At 45.7% G+C, this 24,209-nt stretch overlaps 1 protein-coding gene across 3 annotated transcripts in view; it reads right to left on the bottom strand.

Annotated features, from left to right (window-relative positions):
• TP63 (tumor protein p63) overlaps window positions 1-24,209 on the bottom strand; it is a 104,214-nt gene that overhangs the window by 16,767 nt on the left and 63,238 nt on the right. For 2 of the 3 annotated variants that reach the window (XM_074878212.1, XM_074878215.1), the window contains 4 exons: window positions 3,098-3,284; window positions 1,291-1,406; window positions 863-972; window positions 449-585 (listed from right to left, as the gene is read on the bottom strand). In XM_074878212.1, the coding sequence (XP_074734313.1) occupies window positions 449-585; window positions 863-972; window positions 1,291-1,406; window positions 3,098-3,284 (550 nt within the window). The remainder of the gene's footprint in view (window positions 1-448; window positions 586-862; window positions 973-1,290; window positions 1,407-3,097; window positions 3,285-24,209) is intronic. The other variant, XM_074878214.1, reaches the window with a different exon arrangement.

Here is a 24,209-nt window from a genome sequence, read left to right as displayed (position 1 = left end):
TCCGATGCACAGCAGGTTTTACATGCAGTCTTAATCTAGATCCCTGTGGTTGGAAGACACATGCCACAACATGAGACGCTGGCTAGAAGTAGCGGAGGATGACAGCACAGTCCCAAACAAGCAGTAAAGGTTCAAAAAATGATTACAGAGTCCCAGACATGTACCTTGAGGGTGGCAAATAAACACCCCCTCCAGCCACTGCTGGCAGGGCTAATCTAACACAGGCAGTGGTTCAAGGGAGCCTGCAAACCCAGATTTGACAAATGCTGTTTGTGAACACCAGCTCATTTTTCAGGCTGATTGACCCTGGGAGAACAGATGCCTAATGCCCTCCTGCCTGCAAGCCCATGCACAGCACCGCTCCATCCCTGCGGCACAAGCACCACAGTTGCACCTGCACCCGGTGACAGCATGATTTGCAATCTGCCCAGCTCTGCCAGCTACTTACGGCGCTTCGTACCATCACCATTCTTTGTACTGTCGGAAACTTGCTGCTTGCGGATGCTGTCCTCGTCTGCTTTGCGATCTCTGCCTGGGCAAGCGCAAATGCGGGCTTCGAAACATCGGCGGCCCAGGACTTGCCCACTGGGAAGAGAGGTGAGAGGAAATGTCAGCTGGCAGCTCCGATGTGGGCCAGTAGTGTTCCTCAACTTCACACCAGACTATGCACAGACCCAAACCTCCCATTTCCCAGTCAGGATGTCCCAAGTGTTGGACAACTCCCACCTGCAAAGATTTGAAAAATATCCCATGGCCCCTTGCATCAAACTGTCCCTAAGGATATGCAATACTGCCCTGAGCAGAAAAGGAGCCACAAGGCCACCTTTCAAGCAAAGGGCTACACTCATGATGCACTACTTACTCTCTGGTTTCCAGTGTCACAATGATGAGGATTGGGCGACGGTTCATCCCTCCCACGCAGCTACTGTTACACATGAAGTTGTACAAGACTGTTGTGAACTCTGTACCAACCTGGATGAGACAAAGGGGATGAGCAGAAGGGATGGTGGATGGAAAGCTCTGCTTTTTCCAGGCTCTCCACTTGTACTTTCACAGCTGTGCTGCAATCAGACTAGCATGAAATAGGACCCCCCACAAGGCTTCCTTAAAAGAAATGAAAAACTGCTCTCAAGGGATAAAGAGGGTGTTTAAAAGATCTCTTCTGATGAAGACGAAGAAGGGATTCATTGTGATGAGGATGGGGAAAGCACAATATCCCAACTCCTTTGACTAGGGTTACAACCCCCACCCTTTTGTGCCAGGATGCCACCACCTGAGCTCACAACGTACCTGGGGCGGCTCGTAGGGGACCAGCACACTCTGCCTCCCAGTGATGGGGTCTTCTACATACTGGGCATGGCTGTTCCCTTCCACCCTGATCAAGTGGCTGGGAGGTGCAATCTGCCCTGCAAGGGCAAGAGGCAAAAAACAAGAGACACCATTCAGTGAAGCAAGGTCATGCACAGAGCAGCAAGATCTTCCATCAAGGGAAACCCCTGCACTTGGCCCCAGAGGTCTTTCAGAGCACATGCGTACCTCCCAGCCCTTATAGCATCCCTTCCCAAGGTCCCTGCAGCCAGGCATCAAAGGCAACGCAGACTTTCTCAAGCTCACGCTGGACACCTATGAGTAAACTTGAGCACTGGCTTCCCAACATCACAGACTAAGCAAGCCCAAACTGAATGGCAGCTCACACAACTCTTTCAGCAGATAACTCCATGTGGATTTTCATGCCATCTGAAAGCCCTTCTTTTCCTCCCCCTAATGCATACACAAAGCAAATTCCTTCAAGTCTCAATTCCTATACTTTTCCCTGTTCCCTTCCCTCCCATCAGTCTTGATCTTGAAGAGCTAAAAAACATTCAAGCAGCAAAAGAAATACACATTTAATTAATGGTCAACTTGAAAAATCACACTTGCTTACAGCAGCAGCAGAAGGGAACATGATCTTCTTTGTTTCTAGGTCCCTTTTCCAATAATTTAAAAAAAAAAAAAATCCTTCCTAAAAATTTTCTTCAGTGTTGCTGCAATATAGAACTAAGTTCTGAGGAGAGAAGCCTGTTATGGGTTCATCTCAAGAATTTGTTTGAACTGTTCAATTCATACTCAAAATACAGCATATATCTAGAGAAATAATTATTTCATAATAAGAATTTATTGGGGTTTTTTTCTTTCTTCAAACTCCACTATTTTGAGGGTATCAACCCTCAAAAAAATCCAGTTGTCAGAAAAGCACTTTCTAATATGAAAAACTATTTCTAAGAGCTGTCTTGCTCCACTCTGATTTTACACTCACAAGTCCTTACTTATTTTTGGCTTGTCTAGCTGACTGCACTGTAACCAGCAAAGGGATCCAGGCTCCTAAGACATCCTGCTAACTGACACCAACCAGGTTTTTTTACAGTAGGAGATAAATAATGCACGTAGAATAAAACAGATGCTCATCTGAACTTATGTGAACTTAAGCGGCCAAGGCAAAACAGAGCCCAGCCCATGAGTTTGCAGAAAACCCCAGGACATTTTTAAAACAGCTGCTACTTCACTAACATGAGGAGAAGCAAGTAAAAGATCAAAACGTTAATACTGAACTGATAGTGTTAAATGTACAGGAAGGTTGCCTACAGTTGATGCTGGCACTTAGCATTATCCTGCGAGAGATAAACAGTCCCTCCGTCTTTGAGGCGTGGATTAAGGACTGGAGATGATATTGCATCCTGTTACTAGATCCCTGTCCCAACGACGTGGAAGCTCATTCCTGAGCACAAGAACAGCTGCTTCTCATTGCGGGAGCAAAAGCAGAGTGGGGAAAGGCTGCCAGAAGGGCATTGCCTACCATGGGGACAGACATCCATCCAACCTGGGCAGGCGTGAGGTTTATTTTAGTACTTTCTTCCCAAGGACGTGCTTGCACAGGGACAGCTAAAGTATAGTATGAAGCTTCCTGCTAAGTGCGGGAAATAAAAAGCTGCACAAGATGTGGCAGGCAGGTCTGCTTTCAGCAGGTTTACTGTGAAGCTGCAGCTAAATTCCCGCACTGGCCACTTATCAGCCAAGCAGCTTTGGAGAGGGACTGCCAGCAAAGCACTGCCTTCCTTACCCTCATTAAACTCCCGGCTCAGCTCATGGTTTGGGCAGCGTTTGACCACTTCGGTGACATGTTCAGCTTTCTTGTAGACTGGCATAGCTCTGATGACAGCTCCCTGAGGTGGCGGGGTCATCACTTTGATCTGGATGGGACATGTCTTGGCGATCTGGCAGTACAATTTTTTCAGTTCTGTGGAATACTGGATAGGGAAAAGAGCAAGAGAGAGTCAGGATGTTCAGCCAGAGATGGAGGCATGCCAGCAGGATGGAGATGGGTTTGCACACATAGCTGAATGCACCAGCTACTGCATGTGCATTGCATTTGTTCACAAAACAACCACACTTCTAGGTAAGCGGCAAAACCCCCTAGACTTTTATCTGTTTTAGAATAGCACAATATAAATCTACATCTTATCTTTCCCAAAGGCAAAAATCTTCAGATAAAGAGCACTGCTTTTACACGAACAAATATAGTCTTTATTTCTCTTGGGCACACATCCCCTCTTCCAAGGGACACACGTTACCCACCTAAGAAAACAGACACTATTCTTTTCACAGCACCCTGTAATCCTGGAAGCACCATAAACCACACGTAAAGCATTTCATCCTATTTTGAAGAAGCCCTCCTGCTTCTGCAGAGGAATGAAATAAAAACACAAATCTTGGAATTGAACAGTACATGAAAGCAAGACCCTGACCAATTTGGGAGTTGTACCAAATCTGACATTTCAGTCATCTTTTAAAAGCACCTCACATCTCTGCTGACCACCTCTGTAGCAGTCTCCACACTTCTAAACTCAAAGCATTATGTCCATGAAAGAGGTAAAAAAGTTAAAAAGATTTTTTTTTTTTTGAACAATCAAAGATCAGAAGAGCTGAACAGCCCAAAGACCAGATCCATGGTGAGACCTAGAGCGCAACCCAGCAGCTGGCTCCAAAAGGGAGGCTGTGATCATGCAATGAACACCTGGAGCAGAACAAGATGCTCTTATTCACTATGCTAATTTGGAGCATATTAGATTTCCTCTTTTAAGATGTTCCACACTAAAGCAGTAACACTGGTGAAGCATTTTCCTGAAGTGTGTTCACATCTGGAAACCTTTACTCAGCAAAACATCAAGGCATGAGCTGAAGTCATTGGTTTCTGTTCAAAAACCCTCACTGAAATAAGGGCATGTGCTTAGCAGGAATGGTTGCAAGGAAACTCTTATGTGGTTCAGTGCAGTGTAACCTGAACCCATTTTTCTGGATGCCCCCCATGAAGGAGACTTTCCGGTCTCCTCTGCTGTACAAAGTTTTTTCAAAATACAACAGTTTTCGTCAGTACCCCACTCCAAAGGCATTCAGTTTTCTCCCGGTGCTCAGACATTTGTGAGCGCAGAGCTCTCCCAGTAACTCTAACCACATAACCCACAGGAATTGCTGGCATTTCCCCACTTCCATCTCTTTGGTTCTTGTAGAGAAAGAAAAGTGAAAGCCCCAAGGTGGTTGTTTTCTCAAAAAAATGTCTCTAGCAGCCCTGGCCGACACAGCTCCGGTCCCAACAGTTCAAACAGAGCACTAACAGGTTCATACAGGTTGAGAGTACGGTGTGGCTATCCACCCTGCTGGGATGGGAAGAGCTGGCGCATGCATGGGTAGGTGGCGGGTGACATGGCAGCAGAAGGATTAGCGAGTGATATTCAGGGATTATTTACATTTCAAAGTGTACACATCGCTAACATAGGAAAAAACAAAGTTAGGAAAGACACTGGGGAGGAGAGAAGGATTAAAAATGAGCCAAGCCATTCCCTTCCCTCCTATGTCAATGCCACCCTGCCATATGGCAGAGAAGATGCTACAGGTATTTAAGCTAAGGAAACAAAAAATAATCTTTAAAATGCAAAGGCCAAATTGTGCAATGCATTTTATGTGCCTGCAGGCTAGAGATTAAACCCACAAAGGATTTACCCAGCCCGCGGAAATGGGGAACGTGCCAAACAATTTAAAAAAAAAAGTTGCGAAACATATCTAGATGGTGATTTATATCATACATCTTTTTAACCTGAAATTCCTTATTGTTTTTTAATTAAAAAGCAATTCCTTACTGAAGGTAAGAGTGAGCTCACTATGTTGTCTTTTCATCTCAAGAGGTAGGAAAAAAAATCACTTACATTTAAAAGAGGAAGAAAACTTAGACAGCATTGTTTCCCTCAACACATCAGTTTGCTAGTAGCATTGTGAAGGTTTCAAGCGCAGAAACCTCAAAAATCTCAAAAAGCCAACTAATCACTTGGATGCCTTAACATCGTTGAAGTGTAAAGAAGTTGGGCACCCAAAGGCGATGGGCCGAAATGAAAGCATAAATATGGAAGCATAATGGCACAGGGAGGGCACATCACACACCAGGAGCCAACGTGTCCGGTGTCTGCAGGCATCTGGAGAATTGAACAAATGGAAGGAGATACACACCCCTCGGTCACAGATCAGGAGTGTTGCTGTTGACTGTAGTTTTCTGTATAATATCTTCAAAGACAGAAATCTGGGGTTACAAGAAGGGGGGAAAAGAGAAAATAAAAATCACTGCTTTCAGAAGGACAGGAGAGGCACCCAACACCAGTATGAATACCGATGCTCCAGACAAAACAGTGTGGCCCCTCTGACAGCAAAGGAAGGGATCTGCTCTGTGTCCGCCCTTTGGCACCCCAACTGTGAGACCCCTTTGGCTACAACCAGCAAGGAAGGCATTGGACCTGCAGCTTAAATTCACAGAAAACAAACAGCCAAGGGTTAATGTGTTACAATGAACAAGCCCATCCAACAAAGAAATATATATATGTATGTCCCCAAAACACAGAACAGACTTGAGATCTCCAGGCTCTAGCCAACACCTCAGACTTGGCATGCCAGAAAATGAAGGTGGCCAGGAGCCCACCTCTGCTTTAAGACATGGTCAGGGCACAGGGAAGTGACCAGCAGTGCCCAGCACGGAGGTGGATGAGACAGCAGGAAGGCTGTGCCACCTTTTTGTCACCTGATTGCAAGAGTAGTTCAAGCTTCACAGGGTTCAGGGACATGGCATGCAGCTACGATTTCCCATCTACCCCAGGCACAGCCATCCGTGAGCGTGTAATCACTGAGCAGCCAGTCATTTAACACCAGTGTAAATCTGTCCATGGGGTACCTGCTGTCAGACAGTAAGGGGCTTGAGTTTCCCACCCTGCCAACTTTGCTGCAACCGTGGGTAACCTGACGCCCAGCCATTTATTGGCATAAATAGATGCGAACAACTAGGTCATGGTGACTTCGTACTGGATCAGTGATAATCACTATATCCACGGAGCAAGACAGGATATTGCATATAGATTTCAAAGTAAATAAGCGTCAGAAAAAAAAACCCGAGGCAGGAGCTGTCTGTGCATTCAGAGTGACTGCAAGCAAGGGTTGCTCCTCTCGGCACAGGTGCCTCTCCCCAGTGGTCCCCAAAACACCCCACATTGCAGGAGGTGACGGTCCCCCTGCCCATCATTTTGCTATGGGAACTGACAGACACTCACTGTATGAGGGGCAAGATCACAATACAAGCAATTCCCAGAAATCCAGAGCATGACTATTAATCAATGCACTTCTGCCACTTGCTTGAGTAGGAAAACTAAATTAATTAGGAGCAAAAATGAGATCGACCCAATCAACAAGCCTATCATTTCGTAAGCTGACAACAGTCATTATCTAGCAGCAGGAACAAAAGTTGTGCCAACAGCCTGAGGAGTGCAAACACCACTTCTGCCAGACGCATGGACCAGAAAGTTATTTAAAACAAAAGAGTGGAGCTTGGTGACATGTTATCTGTTCAAGAGGGAGAGGAAAGAGCTTTGGCCTGGGCTTTTCTTTGGGGTTCAAGTGCTACATGTCATGTCCAAATAAGCAGACTTCAAAAGATTACTAAAAACAACAGTGAATTTAGCTTTTTACTTAATAATATGTTTTAAAAGGAAAGAAGAAAATATTCCAGTGCCTGCAGCTCTGCCCTCCCCACCTGCCTGTGCAGACATACTGTATTACCCGCTCTTGGCACCCTGGCTGGTAATTTAGTACCACAATACACACACACCAGCTACCATCAGGCAACACCTGTCTAATTTCTCAGCAAGCCCCTTCTCCAGAAGGTGTGTCAACAAAGGGTTTAAAAGAGAAAACAAAACACTTTTCACCTCTCAAATAGAAAATTTTTCCTAGAGAGGATAGAAGTCTCCTGGAAGTAAGTGCTTCGTGCAATACAAGCTGCAATGGCTTTACCCTGAGCATTCAATTCCCCTGCAAAACTCTGATGCAGCAAAATCCCCCAAACACTACTTTGGAAATCTACCTCTAGTATCTGTTTTACTATCTGATCTAGCCGAGGGATTATGGCCCCTAAGTCTTTAAAAAGAGCGGGGTTCCGTCAGCTCTATGAATGCTGACGGATGTCGACTTGAAGGTGATCCCAGAGGCTGGCTTATGGCGTGACAGCTCCCTGAGCCCCTTCTACTCAGATCAACAGGTCTTTCAAATCTTTTGCAAACTTCTTTCAAGTAGTCACGTTTTAGTTCAACTCAGTTAAACACTAGATTAATTTTAACTTGATGTTTTCTAAGCTGTCGGTCAGCTATGCTTTCTCCCCTATCAAACTAACTCCAAGAAGGGGAAAAAAGAACAGGTTAGAAGAGTGGGAAAGTGACATTTACTTGCATGAAAGTATTCATGGATGAGAACAAGGAGAGCCACAGATAAATAGAAAATCACCTGCACCAGGTTTATTCATTTAGGAGAAAAAAAGGCAGTGGGAAGAAAGTAAGCCACCTACTAAGAATAAAAATCATGATTCACACATGCACCTTAAGTGTTTTTGCTTTGATGAACAGTGATTTAACTTTTCATTCACAAAAAAACCTGTTGGGAGCATGGGGGGACACACCAGATACACGGGTGTGCTCATGCACACACACTCTTAGGAACTAACTTGTACCCAGAGGATGCTCAGGGGGGAAGCCTAAGAAGAGTTCTACCAGGAGTGCTGCAGACATGGATATCTCCTGCCAGATTTAACCTTTGGCTCAGCATACCCTTAACCCCACGGCTTACTAGCTGACTTGTTGCATCTCCAGTTTGAGGTCCTCTGTCTCATCAGGCTCCAGAGAAAAGCGGTCAGCTCGCTGCTAGAGGACATAGCAGACATTCAAACCATGAGCATGATCAATAGGTCCAGCCATCATCAGCCCTGATGTGCCTACAGATCCACCATGTGTAGTGACAACCCCGAGACTCACAGCCCACTGCACCAGCAAGCATGCGGTGACGTGGGAGGATGGCAGCAGGAGGGAATGCTGATGCTGCCTCACCAGTGCTTTGAGGGCATTTACCAAGCTTCTGTGACCCGGGGCAAAAGGAAAAACCATGTCACCCGCTTTTTCCTCCTGGGGAAGGGCAGCGATTCACCCAAGGGCATCCGCCTTTGCAGAGACTTAAACTTTGTTTTCCCCTCGAGCTCCTCTGCCCCCTCCCCGCCCCTGCCGCCTCGCCAGGCGCGCACGAACGGTGCTGCTGAGCTATGAAAATCCTTCCTCCGAGCGCTTTTCCCCAGGAGCCGCAGCCAAAGGCCGCCTGTTGCCACCTGTCAGTCCCAGGGATTAATTACCTGCGCCGGGCTGGGAGCGGCACATTCCTCCCCGGCCTCACCCTCCGAGATGTTGACATCAGGCGGGTGGGCCCCACGTCCCCCCGGCCGGCAGCGCAGAGGGGGGACGCGACCCACGAGCTGCGTGGGGACGGGCAGCGCCGCGAAAACCGCAAGAGAAAAGGGAGAAGGCAGGGAGGAGCGTGTCGGTGCAGCTTCGCGCTGCCCCGGGGCAGGCGGCACTCCCAGCGCCGGACCGGACGCCGACGGCAGCTGGTGCTGCACCTTGGAAACCTTAGTGAAAAAAAATTACATATATATGTGTGTGTGTTGACCTGCTTAGGTAAACGGGAAAGGGGAGGGGTGGCAGGCAAGAGAACGGAGAAACGTAGCCGGCGGACATGGATCCAGCGGGCCAGTGCCTGGCACTGGATCCTTCCTTGCCTGCAGTCCCGTGGTGAGGTCGCTCGCCCTCTCCCCACCAGACGTGGCGAACCGCGGGGCTCAGCCCACGGGCAGGGATGTGGGAGAAGCGGTGCTGCCCACCAAGCCGCTGAAAAGGGACGCTGGCGCTGGGCTGAGCTGGCACAGCTCCCGCGTCACGCTATCGTGCAATGCAAAGGGAGAGAAAAGCAGTTTTTCCCCCCTCTGGGAGCTGCGTGACAACCACCTGGCAGAGACACACTGCTCCGTGCTCCCCCCTCCACGTACAGACCCCTGCGACTTCCCCTGCGCTACACTCCTGTCCAGTCCCCTACCACCACCCCACAAATACCCATCCCCAGCCACGCACCCCGTCTCAGAGGGCAGCGATGGAAAAGGCTGAGAAGAGTGTCCACGGGGACACGCACAAGTGTTCATCCTGTAGAAGACCCCTCGAAATTCCCAAAAATTTTGAATTCTGAGCATCCACTAGATTCTCCCATCGTTACAAAAATGAGATCATTCATTCTGTGGTGGTTTGAAAACCAATTCCAGCTCAGCCAGACCCAGTACACATTCATGTGACAATACTTCAGCATCTTGCTTGAGGGTACCCAGAGATTTTAATTCCAAACTACCTTGATCAGGCTGTATTATCTGCTTTAGGAATACTCCTACCTATCATTGCCAGCAAAGCCACAACGATAACAGAACTAACACTGATATTTCCCTGTACTAATTTTGCAGTGTGAAACACTGGTAAATTTGAAAACTTTACATTTGAGGGCTGTTACATTTCAGTTTCATACCTACAGACTTATTTCACCAACAAATGAAGACCTCTTGAGGTTTGGCTTGAAAACACTTTTTTAAATGAACAATGAAAAAAAGGATTAACTGAAAAGTATCCTATTTCAAGAGAAAAAAACTCCGATGGAAAACTTCAGAGGCAAGCTAGGAATTATTTTACGCATGTTTTTTGATACAAAGTGATAGCTATAAGGAAGGCTTTACTATTTGATTTTGTTAAGTTCTCTTCCTTTGCTAGTCCGTTTTATTTTTTAAATATTCTTGAAATTAATTTCTTTAAAATCCAAAACCATAAGACTCCTGCAGTCAAATGACCTTACCTTGCATACCCAGATCACACTCTGCTTGTGTATATCCAGTTTCTCTGCCAGTTTCTAAACTGAAATTTTAGCACTACCAAGTGAGTTTCAGATACTAATAATGCCTAGTAATTTGCATTTCCGATAAACTATTTCACACCAAAAATGTGAGGTAAAGGTATGAAACAAGAGCGAACGTGCTGAAAGCCAAAGCTGAACACCATCTTCCCGTGTGGGTCACAGTAAGTGCCCACGGACAGCAGGATCCCACGCTACAAAATAACGTGAGAATTTTCACTGAACGAAGCAGCTTCCACATGAAGCATTTATTTTATGTTACTACACAAAGTCTGATGTACACTCTCAGATACCTTCTTGCAAACACAAGTTTACACACATATGCAAAACACATGAGAATTATCCCAACTGTAGCACAGTTCCTGCTGATCCAAACTGGCCAAAGCACACACGCTTTGCAAGTGTACCAGGCTCTGGACGCTGTGCGATTTCCATAGGATCAGAGTGTCTCCCTGCTCGTGACTCTGCATATCCCTGTGCTGTTATTTTCATAGGTTCTGCCAATTAATTGTCATTAGCACAGCCAATTTACAGGCCATCAATAAAACACTAACTCTGTGGTATCTCCTGCCTCAAAGGACTTTTCTTTAGGATGATTTTGCAAATAAAGCCTCCCATGCATGGGGCTTCATGCTGCATTGTTATATTTCAAGCACTGGGGGTTTTTTGGTGGTTTTTTCATTTTGGTGTGGGGGAGTGTGTCTGTGTGTGTAAGGGCTGAACACAGGCTTTTTATCCTGTCCAACTCTCAGCCTCTCAAGCCGATATCCAGGTCTCCCAGTGATTTCTGTATTACAAATGCACAACAACATAAGCAGCCTGTTTGATTACCAAATAAGATACCACAGTAAGAAACATACACCATAGGAAGTCCACTCTTATGCTACCCAAACTTGCCTAAAGGCTATGAAGTGTTAAAATTTGTGAACAAGTTGTCAACAAACTTAGGGTAAAGCATAAGTTAAAATTGGATTTGAAAAACATCCACTTCGATTATTGAACATTAGTGAGCCAATAAAATGTGACAGCAAGATTTTTAATCATTACAGTGAGTGCAGAAAGAGCTCCATGAATAACTCCATTGCATTTCTTCCCTCCTTTCATAGCTCCACTATCCTCAAAGACTGCTTCACATCCTCCTAGCAAGGATGGAAGATGCAAACAAACTGCTACACTGAAGTTGCAAGTATTTGCATCTATATAAAATACACACACCCGCTTGCAGGTAATGCAAGCGAGTGTGCAGTACATATGTGACCACATGCTTTTGCTTACATGAAACTAATGCAATTAGTATAACACCAAGTGTCACACCAGCTACACACTGTGACAGTGAGATAACCAGCAATAGTCCTTCCAGGCAGTTTTACTCATTACACCAGAACGTATGCACCAGAGTTGCAGGTGGTAACCTCCAAGACCTGATTTAGCAAAAAAACTTCAGCATATGCTTAACTTTTGGCAGCATGTTAACCACTGCCTGCTTAAGCCAGTATGCCTCTGCATAAGGGCATTTGTGAAGTCAAACCTGGACTTAAGAAAGGTCTGATCCAACTTGTATTTTAAAGGAAACAAGAATTTTCTTGTAAAGGACTCCAGAAACAAACTGAAAAGAACATATTCAGGCTCTCAACAGCAAATCCACCCCAACACATACTGCTCCTGACTCACGTGCCTCAGATACTGAGCACCAGAACCTGTTCTACTCATGGACTCCTTTAAGTAAAGCCCAGGTTGGCCATTTCAAACCTCCTCTTAGCTTGGCGTGGGGGATTAAACCTTCTTACAATCATCTGTCTCAGGTTCAGCCAAAGAGGAAGGCTGCTGTTTGTTTCCTATTAGTCTCCCAGATCTCACTTGTTTCAAGTCTGCATGTTCCAGCATGCTCCATCCTACCAGCCAAACTCCAAAAACTCTAACCAGCCAGAGGAAACATTGTCTGGAGTAATCAGACACCAACTTTCAGTGCATCTCCCAGTTGCTTTTGTACCCTGCTGAAACTCAAAAGGTGATAACTCAACTGTAAGGATGGAAGAACCACAGCAGCACACAGAGGTTGTCCCTACTGATTATTTCTGTGCATGCTCAATTAAGATAAGCAAATGGCAAAGCAAAAATCCTAAAGCTCTTCAAAATAAGCCTGCTCCCACGAACTCTAACCTGATTTCGTCAACATGAGTCAGCTCTAAGAGTCCTAGACAAGCAGGTCAAGCCTTGCAGCCCCCTACAGAGTAGACATAGGCTTTAGGTCCTCAGCAATTTGGGATACAGTCACAGGTTCAGATAGCTCCATATCAGCTGAAGATCATGGGGAGGAAGCAGGGTACAAGGAAATGCCAGATGTAAGATCTAACTCCAAAATTCTTTTTAGTTCCCTCATCTGTAAATAAGGGTATTCATTAATATCTCAGAGGAAAGTGAGTTAGTATGGTTAGTATGGTATCTGTTACAGCAGAGGGAAGCCAAGCTGGATGAGAGAATACGTTAAGGGAAAAAAAAACCCAAAACACCAACAAACAAAGTTACTCTAGCAATGTAGTCTTTTCAGTCAGCAACATCTCAAGGCTGCAATTTAGGGGCAGACCTGGAGGTATCAGGCACTCTGCCACCGACTGCACCAGCCATTCAGCACCCTGGAAAACAGGACACTTTGCTAGATGGTGACAGATTTCCACCCAAATTCTGGCTCATGCCAAGGGGCTGACCTACTTCCAAAACACCACAGGGTCAGCATATTGCAAGGATAAAGAGTATGTGTCAAATATGGGCCCATCTTCCTAGTTGGGTCACTGGCCGAGCACTCTTGTCTCCTCAGATGGTGCAACACACAACTTCAAATCCTGTTATGTGCACATGATAGCTCAGGGCTCTCCCACAGTAGCCCCCTGTAGCTCTTTTCTTCATCCAAAGCTTTCATCCAAAGACACAGGTCAGACAGAGATAGTGTGAGAGCTCTGAGACACCACAGCCCAGCCAAGCTTGGAAAAACAGGAGAACATCTGAAACCACCCCCTCCCTGTGAAATTTGGGGTTTATTACCTATTATAAAATCCACAGCCAAAGCACATTAGGTCTTTCCTGAGCAGAGAAGACGACACTGCCTCTACAACAGACTAATCAGTTTGAGCAGGTTGATCACTGTGTGAATATTTTCTTGGCTGGGCATGCCTACTTCAATGTTGTGCTGTGACCAAGTGCAGGACTACTCCCTGGCTGTCCCTCGAGTGGCGAACTGGCCACTGCACCCCATGGAGCAGGGCTGGTACCTAATCAGGAGGCCAAAGGTCTCATCTGTGAACTTGAACACTCCGACAGAATAAGGAGCCACCAGCCAAGTCAGTCAATGAGCGCTGTTCTGTACGTGCACTCTCGGCAAAGACTGAGTGGCTCTGATGGAAAAAGGCGATCCCCTTTCTCTCCTACTCACCTTCCTTTCCCCCCCATTTATTCCACCTGAGGGAAGGTACATATACATCTCCACTTCATTCTTCTAATAAAGTATTAATCACACCAATGGGAGGCGATGGAAGGAAAGACAAAGTATTAAATGTGACAGGCTCTCAAAGCAGCAGTGCCAGTGAAATGCATCATTAAGATGAGTAATTTTCCTGTTTACTTCATAGGGTCTGAGCCCCCCCTTCCTCCCCGCCTAAGATGTGGGCAGGACCCATCAAGGCAAAGCTTTGGAAGCAAGCAGCAGCGTCCCCAATTTCTACATAAATGCTGCAGGCCAAAGAGCAAAGGCAAGTTCCAACTGAGCCCTTGACAGTAATCAAGCACTGCGGCGCCTCTGGTCTTGTCTTGTGCATACCTTGCAAGTAGCATCATGTCTTCCTGCTGAAATTTCACTGGCAGCGCACACAAGCGCCTTGTTCCTTGACTTCTATCTCAGAAAAAGAAAGTCCTGAACACACACACGCCCCTGCCTTTCTGCTCTGAGGGAGACCATTTCCCTCTAAATCTTCAGCGTACTGTGAGCAGCCCTTTCAGAACAGATTTATGAATTTGCAAGAAATCTCTTTCGTTCCCGTGCAGAAAGGTTAGCACCAGTCCCTTGCCAAAAGGGCATTGAGTTTTCTCTATTAACGTCCAGGAAACTTTCCTGAGTCAGTTCTTATTACATTTGAAACAAAGTGCAGGTACCAGCAAGTCTCTTCTATGATAACAGCCAGGGCCTGTCCCATTTCCTGATCACATTACGCTCAATTTCCAGAATTACATCTATGCAAATATTGTTCTTCTGCTTGCAGAGCATTTCATTGATAATTAAAGTGAAAAAGCCAGCAAAGCTTTTCTGGCCACAATAGTGAGCGAGGCAACAAACTAATACGCAGACACCGAGCAGGGACAAATTTTCTTCTTCTGCATGAACACCACTTGATAAGGGCCCTCTTCTCCTCCCAGAAAACAAAAAATCCAAACTGAACGAAACCATTTCTGCCAATGTCCCTCTTCTCTGGATTTACCAACCCAACGAGGCCATATTCTAGTTCTGACTCACAGAGAAAACATAAGCATTAGGAAAGACAAAAATCACACTTAACTGAGCAAGTCATAGTTTTACTGAGAACATAAAGATGTAGCTCAGATCTAAGCTAGATCAATAAAGCATGACAGCAACTCCAGCATAGTTAGGATGAATGGCAGACTTTAAACCTTTTATTCATACAATTAAGCTTTGGGAATGGATGGCGAGAAAGTCAGACAAGAACACAGTCACTAGCTATTACCAGCATTTGCAAGGTTCTAGATATGTATTTTACCCAGATTCTCCTCTCTCTCAGCCCTCTCCTTCCCTCTTCAATGACCTAGCTAAGCACAGTCCTTGAGTCAACTCATGTGGTTTCTCCTGAGTCTACTTTCAAAGTTAAAACATGATTCAGCAATGTGTTTAAGCAGATGCCTACCTTTAAGGATGGGAGCAGCCTTGCTGACTCCAACAGAACCCAATACATTTCACAGGGAATATTCACGTGCTAGAGGTTATGCACTTGCTCGAGTGCCTTACTGAACAGAGACCTTGATTTTCCTACATACTGTGGGAAACAGCTTGTCAAGAACCACACTGAGGAATGTAGCAGTGTCGCTGCTGCAGCAGTCAGGCTGTTGATACGTCCCTGGCTCCAGAACACAGAGCCTCACCCCCAGACAGCTAGTGAGGTCAATGCTGTGGCATCTTCTCTGCTAGGAAGAGCAACAAGCCCATAACAGGCTTGGGGTATTCCTCCAGTTTTTCTCGTGCTCTCTGGCAGCCCTGAAGCTGTGCAACTGCATCAGCTAAGGGAACCCAGCCCCTCTGGAGAGCAACATTTAGAAAGGGAGGAAGGCTTGCAATGAGTTTGGGAAGTGTTAGCAGCAGTCTTTCCTATCCCTCTTATAGAAATCAAAATCTTCAGTTTTGCATCTCCTACCCCTCAAGAGAAAAATGGAAAACCACATCCCAGTTGACATGCAAGCCAAAGGAAGATGCGTAGTAACACGTAGCATGAGAAATAGAAGGCTTGAACGCAGCATACTCCACACCTGTTTTAGCTAATTCTTAGGTTGCTTTATAATTTCAGCAAGAATGCACAAGTGCATAAAGCAAGCTTGCACAGACCTGGATGCACTTTACAGGCAAATCTAGAAGCCTGCTAGGTAAACTCATCAGGAATAATTACCCAAACGCTCCATGACATAGTTACAGATCTATAAGTTATTGGAAACAGATTGCAGCAAGTCTCTCAATACCCAACAATTGATTTATTTCACTTGGTAACTGAAAGATAATTATGTCATCTGCATGACCTAACTAGAAATATAACAGGAATGAACGTGGATTTAGATGCAAATCCTCATGACCACAACCTGAAGATGGCTTTTCCAAGAAGAACACCAAACAGCTCTTTGCCCCTGCAGACCTTGCTCCTTCTGCACTGCTCCATTTGCAGACTGCAAGTTCTGAAGACCCCAAGCCACAGATGCTTTGTGAGAACACCTATCCCATTCAAAGCAAGTCTGCTTTCCCAAACAAAAAGCAGTCTTTGTTACTGGATAACAATGAGAACAGGAATAGTTCCCTGGGAAACATAATTTTAAAGTCAGATTTCCCAACTAACCACACCCAATTAGTAAGTAATGCCATGTTTTTGAGTGATTATGGAATTCCAACAGATTTTTCATCAGTTTAAATTTTGTGATTTCAGTTTTGTGATTTTCAATTTTTGTGACTTCCCAACAAAAAAAGCAAACAAAATCCCCTCACAATCTTATATGGGCTGAAGATAACTAAAGGCAAGCACCTTCTTCCCTAAAAAGAAATAAACCGAAATGAGGCAAGACAAGACAGAGTTGCAACATCAGAAGTTATTGGCTCACACTGTCCGGCACTCCCGTTTTCCTTACAGCTCATACATGATGCATCAGACAAAGGTGCAAAGCCTCCATGGACAGAACGTGCTGTTGCCCTGCACGACGCTGTGTGGATGAATTCCTGCCCTTGCAGAAAGCAAGCTTTGTCCTGAGATAGCTACTATGAATCTCATGAGCTCGTGCCACTGCAAGTGCTATCAGGGGTAAGACTTAAAAACAGCCCCTTACTGGCTCTGAATTTAATGTTGTCCAAAGGAGAAGGTCAGAGGAGGGTTGGGATTAACACTGGCAAGCCATTTGCAAGTGTAGCCTATTAAAGACTATCAACTGGCACCAAAAAAAACCCAAGTATTTTGAACCTGCAGAAGCTAACTACCCCACCAGAATTTTATCAGCCACTATGTAGAAGACACAATTAAACTATCAGCATAACCCAAAAGATGTTCAGGTCCACCAGCTTCACAACTGAACAACAGAAAAGAGTCCACAGGGAAACAAGTATTTAGCTCTCCAGTTGCAGACAGCAAAGCACCAGGATGCAAAGGAAACCCTAAATAGGATCACAAATATGACAAAACACACCATAAGGATGTGACCATGCTACTGCTATGATGGCAGCAGAATCATTATCATGTAAGGTAGCGTGCAAAGCTTCTCTGCACAAAGCACCGGCTGAGAAGAAATAAGCCCAGTTTTATAAAGCACAGAGGCACAGGTTGAAACAACCCAGAGGGAGGCACTTGGGAAGAAGAAAGCTGGTGAGGGAGGAGAAGCCCTAGTCACAGCACACCAGCTACCCGACCCTGGAAGACAGCAAATGATAGAGGCCCAGCTAGACTGTAACTGTTGCCACATATTTCTTATTTAAATGCAATTTGTTTAATCTCAAGTCGGATTCAACCATCAAAGGCTCTCTTCTGTAGCACACTGACAGTTCACTCTAAATCTCTGCACCTTTAATCCTTTAATTAGCCAAGAAAAATGCGATCTCAACTCTTCCACCAACCTAAGCTAATTTTCTGCATGGCACTTCCAACTGCTGTAGGTTACAGGTTTTAGCTGCTCATGTAGCCAAGGGGAAAAAACCAAACCAAAACAACCCCCCCCACCCCATTCCCACACAGGCTGATGTATGCTTCTCCATGTGCTGCCTCTCCAAAGAGCAAGCTCCTTGAAAAGTCCTTGAAAAAGCAAGATGAACCCATTTTTCACATTGCAGTAGTGGGCTGGGAGGCATAATTACATATGCAATTCAGAGGAAGAGCAAACAGAGGTTTCAATGTGTGGTGAAGGGGTGGCTGGAGGAATCTGGGGACAAGGCAATGGTTGCACCGGAGAGTTAAGCCAATGCTTGAGTAAGAGAGCGTCCCACCACGTGGCTTTGGCCACTTTCCTTGGTGATTTTGGGATAGGAGCACTACAGCAAGCAAACAAAATGCCAGATAGCCAACCATTTTGGAAACTCTCTCCAAAAGAATATTTCTCCAGAGATGAGCTCTGCTATTGCTCAAGAGTGTCACTGCAACACAGCTCTGAAGGCAGAAAAGGAAGATTGCATGAGTCATCAGCACATCAGGACAGACACCCATTCAGGCAGCTTGAATTATACATCAGGTTTTTCATGCAGTCCAGCAGAGCAAACTCAAGGAAGGACAAGGGGGCCACCTAAAGCCCTCAGCATGGGGAGTGAGGTCAATCTGCACCTGAACACAGCCCTGACTGACTCTCTAGGTCATGAAACTCCTTGCAGGGCAAGGCAAAAGCAAACAGTGCTGTTGCTCAAGGCCTGCTAGAGGCATACCCATAGTGCAGCTGCAGGGACTGCTGCCTTGCCACATGCTAACCCAGTGTGTGATATGCAGGAAGAGTTCAGACACAGCCAAGCCATCTCTGCACAGCCCCCAGACTAAAAAACAAGTTGCAACGTGCCAGAGCTAATGAACCTGACCCATTGCTGCAGCACCACAGACACAGCAGTTCTCTTTCTAGGCGCAGCCTGACAAGTCCATGCAGTGTGGCATGGAGCCTAAGGCTATCCCTAGCATGGGTGTCTACCTGCCGAGCATGGACAGGCTGTAGGAGGCCTTCCTGGTAGCCGGCCAGGGAACACAGGTGAACAGCAGCCCAGAGTCACTAGGGACTCAACAAATTCGTGAAAACACAGGAGTAAGAGTAACCTCATTCTGATGAGCAAACGCACCGTGGAAAAGCTCTGTCTACATCAAAGGCGAAGAACAGGCATTCCTGCATCTTGCAGTTCCTTAATTTGCTTGTGTGTTGGGACCTTGAAGAATGTTAGCACATGACCAGGGCTGCCTCGCTTAAGCAAGCACTTTTGACAGAGTCATAGCAGGATTTGGTGCCAGGCAAGGAGGGGGGGGGGGGGGGGGGGGAAAGGAGAGAGAAAAAAAAAATATTGTAGCCTGCTGGTTTTAAGCACTGGCAAAATAATACCTGGGTTACCTGAGAAGTATTATAACCCCATCTATGCAAAACAGAACACTTTGAATGCATGCCCCTTCCCTCTGGTAGGATTTTAGAGGCACTGTGTTCACATTCTTCACCTTATTCAGCCCTAATCAGTTCCCCAGCAAGGAATCGAGCCTATAAGAGAAGGAAAAAGATCTGAGCAACAGTTGCTACACTCCACTGACAACAGATCCTAGTCGCACGCAGTCTGCACATTCAAAACTCACAGTAGTTATATGTGCAAATCAGAAATACAGCTGCATGTGCATCTTGGGGGTCAGCTTAAAAAAAATTAAACCACAGAGCTCAGTATGATGATAGGAACCATCAGTATGATGATATGAGAACCTCAATATGAGAACCTCTATTACCAACCTTACCACTTCAGCTGCTCCTGAGTCATATAACTGTTCTATGCTGCCACAGGCCTTAAGAGACAGAGACATTTCAAGTGCACAATTAAAGGCAGGCAAACAAGCTCTGCAAACTGCAGTCGCTAGATGTTCATTCTACATTGAGTTCTTGCAGAACAAAGAGGATGGGAGTAGCTGGCAAAGAGTATTTGCCTGGGAAGCTGCATTCTAGTGTCCAGGCAGTCAGGCTGGTAACTGAATCTCTGCACACTCTTTGATCAATGTATTACAGAACATCCTTCCACTGGCAGTCCTCAGGGTGGGTACGCAAAGGTAGTTACCAGATTCGCTCCAGGCCAGACAGCAAGCTCATTTTGCAGCACCACGATGAGTAGGGTTTTTTCTCTTTTCTTTTAAGAAAGAAAAAAAAAAAGATTCTAAAGTGCTCTGAAAGCAGCTAATCAAATTATTAAAGTGCTTAAAAGTTTAATGAAGAAATCAAAGCTATTAAGCAAACATTCAGCTTGATGTCTCTTTCCCTTCTTACCCACCCTTCCTCAATGCATTCAAAACCTCTTTTTGCTGTGCTACAACATGTTTGAACAGGTACTGAGATACAAACAAGTCTTGGCCCCATCTCATACAGAATGGATTGGTTGCAGATGTTCTCCTGCAAGCTACATCTTGCCTCCTGCAAGAGCATTCATCTCCAAAACACATCATTTCACCTACTTTGCCTGAAGCCAAAACTCAAAGGTTATTTAATTTTTATTTTTTTTTATTAACTCTAACATACCTACAGCTGTGCAAGCAAAACCCCATCTGGTTTTTCAAGGCACAAAGAGGCGAGAGACTAAGTTTAGATAAATGTAACCAAGTTGGGGCAGTCATCTTTCTGTTCACCTCTGCAGCAGCCAACAGCAATGTCAGGGGTGCAATAAAACAAAAACCTGCTATATTTCAGAGAAGCCTGACATATTTCACTATCTTCCTAGGATAAGTCAGACATGAGCTCATACAGTGGCAGGTGAGTCAGTGACGAGTCAGACAAGAGCTCCTTAATTAAGCTTTAGGGGCAGATGATCCCTCGAAGGTGTAATCAGATTGGTATGGCCAGTGGAAAAAGAAAAAAAAAAATTAAAAAAAAAAGCTGAGTGAACTGTCACACCCTTGCTGAGCCATGCCAGGCAGGCTGAAGGCAGCATGCTGCAGAGCCGGAGAGCCCCCAGCAAGCGGGAATACCTGGCCATCCTGTACCTCTCCCTGGCAGTCAGAGCCGGCCTGCATGCTCAGCCCTGCTTCTCCCAGGAGCAGAGAAATGCTGACTTCACCAGCAAGCAGGTTACACCGGGGTCACACTGCAGATGTGGCACAATCCAGGGGTCCACAGTAAGGTGCACCCCAGGAGTTTGAGAGGCAAGGGGGTGGTTGGCAACAGTTCAGACTTGCATGGTGGAGAGGGAAGTCATCATGAGTGAATCATTCCCAATCACTAACCGACAGAGTCAATCTTGGCCATGTGCTTTATCAACCCTTAAAATGCTACCAAGCCACCCCACTGAAGACCCCACCAGTTTTGTGTTTAGGAAGCTTCCCTAAAATAAGTTGCAAACATGCATCAGAATATCAGTGTACTGAAACAAAATAGCCCCATTAAACAGATTGTGATCAACAGGGTGACTAACAGCATCGGAGTGTTTTTGTGCTTGTGACATCAAGACATGCAGCATGGAAATGGTCTTCTTCCAGCGTGTGTCCCTGCAAATTCAACCTGGAACCCGGCTCACCCATGGGGGCTGCTCCTCCTGTCAGCCAGGGACCATGCTGCAGTGCTGCCTCTGAACACCAGCAGCACCAGTGCAACTCAGTTCTCCCTGTCTTTAGCTTGCACTGATCAGTCTGCTGAAAACAAACCCAAAAAGAAAGACTCCAACCTCTGCAGCCCCTTTGAGAGGTATGGCAAAGGAAATGGGAAAAAATGAATCAGAGAGGTTAGCACACAAAGGGAATGACAAATAAAGGCCAAATTTATTAATTCCTTATACAAACTATTGCAAAGTGATCAGTCCACATGCTTGTTTTTCTCAAACCTTACAGAACTAACAATGACTCTCCTGAAGCTTTTCCTACGGGCCTTGCCACTTCCTTTATGAGTGCCACTACTGTAAGAGATTTTAGTAGAATATCTAAAGATGCACAGACTGTTTTTTGTTGGAGTCCCCTTTGCTCATACACCTACAAGAACACACCAAGGATGGGTCAAAAAAAAAAAAATGACTAAGAATGAGTAATATGAGCAGTTTGGAGCAGAAGAGACAGGAGACAAGGAACTCATCGCAAAACCAGCCACCACCTTGCTGATTAATGAACAGGTGTCATTCAGTGCTCAGCCACCCAACAAACATCCACAGGAAGACTTTTCTCTCCCGCCCATGGCAACACTGACACTCAAATGCAAACGGAGCAGGTGTACTGCCTGCCCTGCTGCTGGTTCCATGAACACCCTCCAGGCTGGGCAGACGAGCCCAGTGGCACTGCTCCTGTCCCTTTCCCACAGGAATCCCTTCCAGCCCTGTATTTTAAGGGGGGGTTCCAAGGAGCTGTGGGTGCAGTTTTGATGGTAAACTTGGGCACACTCTGCTCCCGTTGCAAGGAGGTCAGGAGCAAGTCAGCTCCCAGACCCATCCCATGCGGTTGAGCTAATAAGTCCCGACAAGTGGCAGGGTGAGTTTGCTGAGGCTTGGAACCACAGCTAATGTAGCTGTGCTGGTAACAGCATTGTGCTCAGGCTACATAATAGGAAGAGGCTTTCCTTCATGCCATAGCCCTCAAAGAGCCTCTGCATCAGTAGTTTTCCCACCTGGTGGGCCTGACCCTGGTAAAGCTCGAGATTTCAAGGTGGGGAAGCAATAATCCAACAATCCAACAAGTTTCAAGCTTTAGCCTGGAGATATATTTTTGTTCCTTCAAAAGTTAGTTTGTAAAAAGACTTTATGTCCTGTAAATAAGTCAAAAGAAGAGGCCTGAAAGCTAAGGCTCATGATATGGGATGCACAGCAAGCAGCAGCAGTCCTCAGCTGTCCTCCCTGGGGCATTTCACATAAGGGGTCTAAGTGTTTTACAACACAGGGTCATGGTGACACAGTCCCAGATTTGAGGGTGGGTGTGTGGAAAGGGGGGAAAGAAGGGGAACAGAGGCAGAGGGAATGACTTGCACAACATTACCCAGATTATGTCTAAATCACAGGGCAGGAGCAGCTCTGAGGCCGGGCTCTGAGCCAAATCTGCTGCTGGTCGATGCTGCTCCCTAGCAGGGCATCTCCGGGCAGCGTAGTTTCTCTCCCCGGGAGGAAAGCGTGACGCACCCTCCGGGCACACAACAGGCAGGGAGGAAAGCCCCAAGGCAGCATGGCCATGATGGCTAACAGGGAAAACAACAGAGCCAGAAAATTTAGACCTAATTCCCATCTCATTTGTTCAGGAAAGAGAGGTCAGCCCTTGAGTGCTGCTTTCCTGCGTTCCCTCTAGCACATTTTTCAGCTTTCCGCAAAGCTGAATTTAGACCAATTTCAGCAGATCATAAAACACTCCTTTTTATCAGACAAGTAATATTTTGCTCTCCTTAAAAAAACTCCACTCTCATAGAATATATCTGAAAAAACAAGGGAGAAGTAGCACTCTCCTCATGAGACTCCACTAAGTTTTGCTCCAATGTTTAAGTGTTATTATATTTAACAACTGGAAACGACAAAGTTTGTATCAATACTCATGTCTATTTGCAAGAGGATCTAAGCTCTTATTTGGGTAGCTATCCTACTGTGTTTACAATAACAAATCTGACACACCTGCACATAGCAAAACCTCATGGGATTTCCATTGCATAATAAAGTTCATGCTCTTTCTATACAGAAGCCATCCCTACCTAGGACACTTCTTTTTTAAAACAAAATAGGAATGTCTTCATAGTGTATGATCTGCCAAGCACTGGAGTTGAACCCTCAGCATACAGAGCACCACCAATGCAACACACACAAAATTATGCTTGCTTCAGCACACCACCAAACTGCTGCTTGTCCTGTATCAAGTCGGCAGGGAAATAGTATCTATGACAACTGCAATATTTCAGCTGACCTAAGGAAAAGAATGATCATCTCCAAAGCAGTCTTTGTCTGCAAGGTGAGCAATACCCTCTTACACCAGCCTACTTGAAAACATTTACCCAAAAGTAACTTATTAAACAGCCACTCAAATATTTTTTGCACCACCTTTTTTTGTAGGGTTGAAATATCTTCTAACAGTGCTCAGTTGATGAAGTTTAAGTTATACAGCTCAATGTACAGGGGAGACTGGCAACTTTTTAGGAAACCCTCCTTGCCCTGGAGCAGGCTGCCTCCCTTCTGGCCCAGCTTGCCATGACCTTTGGAAAGGTAAGGAGGCAACTCTGCTGATGCCTCGTTTGAGCTCTGCTGGGCTGCTTTGCATGCTTAGCACTTGTGAAACCCAGGAGAGGTCAGCAGCTTTTACAAGCCAGCCTAGAGGCAGTCCCCATGCTGAACACTACAAAAACCCCAAAGCCTAAAATAAAATTAAAAAAAAAAGGCAAAAACCTGACTCCAAAAAACTACAACTACTCGTTCAGAAATTTTGGCACTTCTGGTGCTTTGGTTTCCCTTCTCTAAAATGGTGACTACACTCCTGATTTGCCTACCA

The sequence above is a fragment of the Strix uralensis genome, chromosome 9, assembly GCF_047716275.1.
Source record: "Strix uralensis isolate ZFMK-TIS-50842 chromosome 9, bStrUra1, whole genome shotgun sequence".
NCBI lineage: Eukaryota > Metazoa > Chordata > Aves > Strigiformes > Strigidae > Strix > Strix uralensis.
The sequence above is the reverse complement of the archived record's forward strand: the minus strand, read 5'-3'. Positions and strand labels throughout refer to the sequence as shown.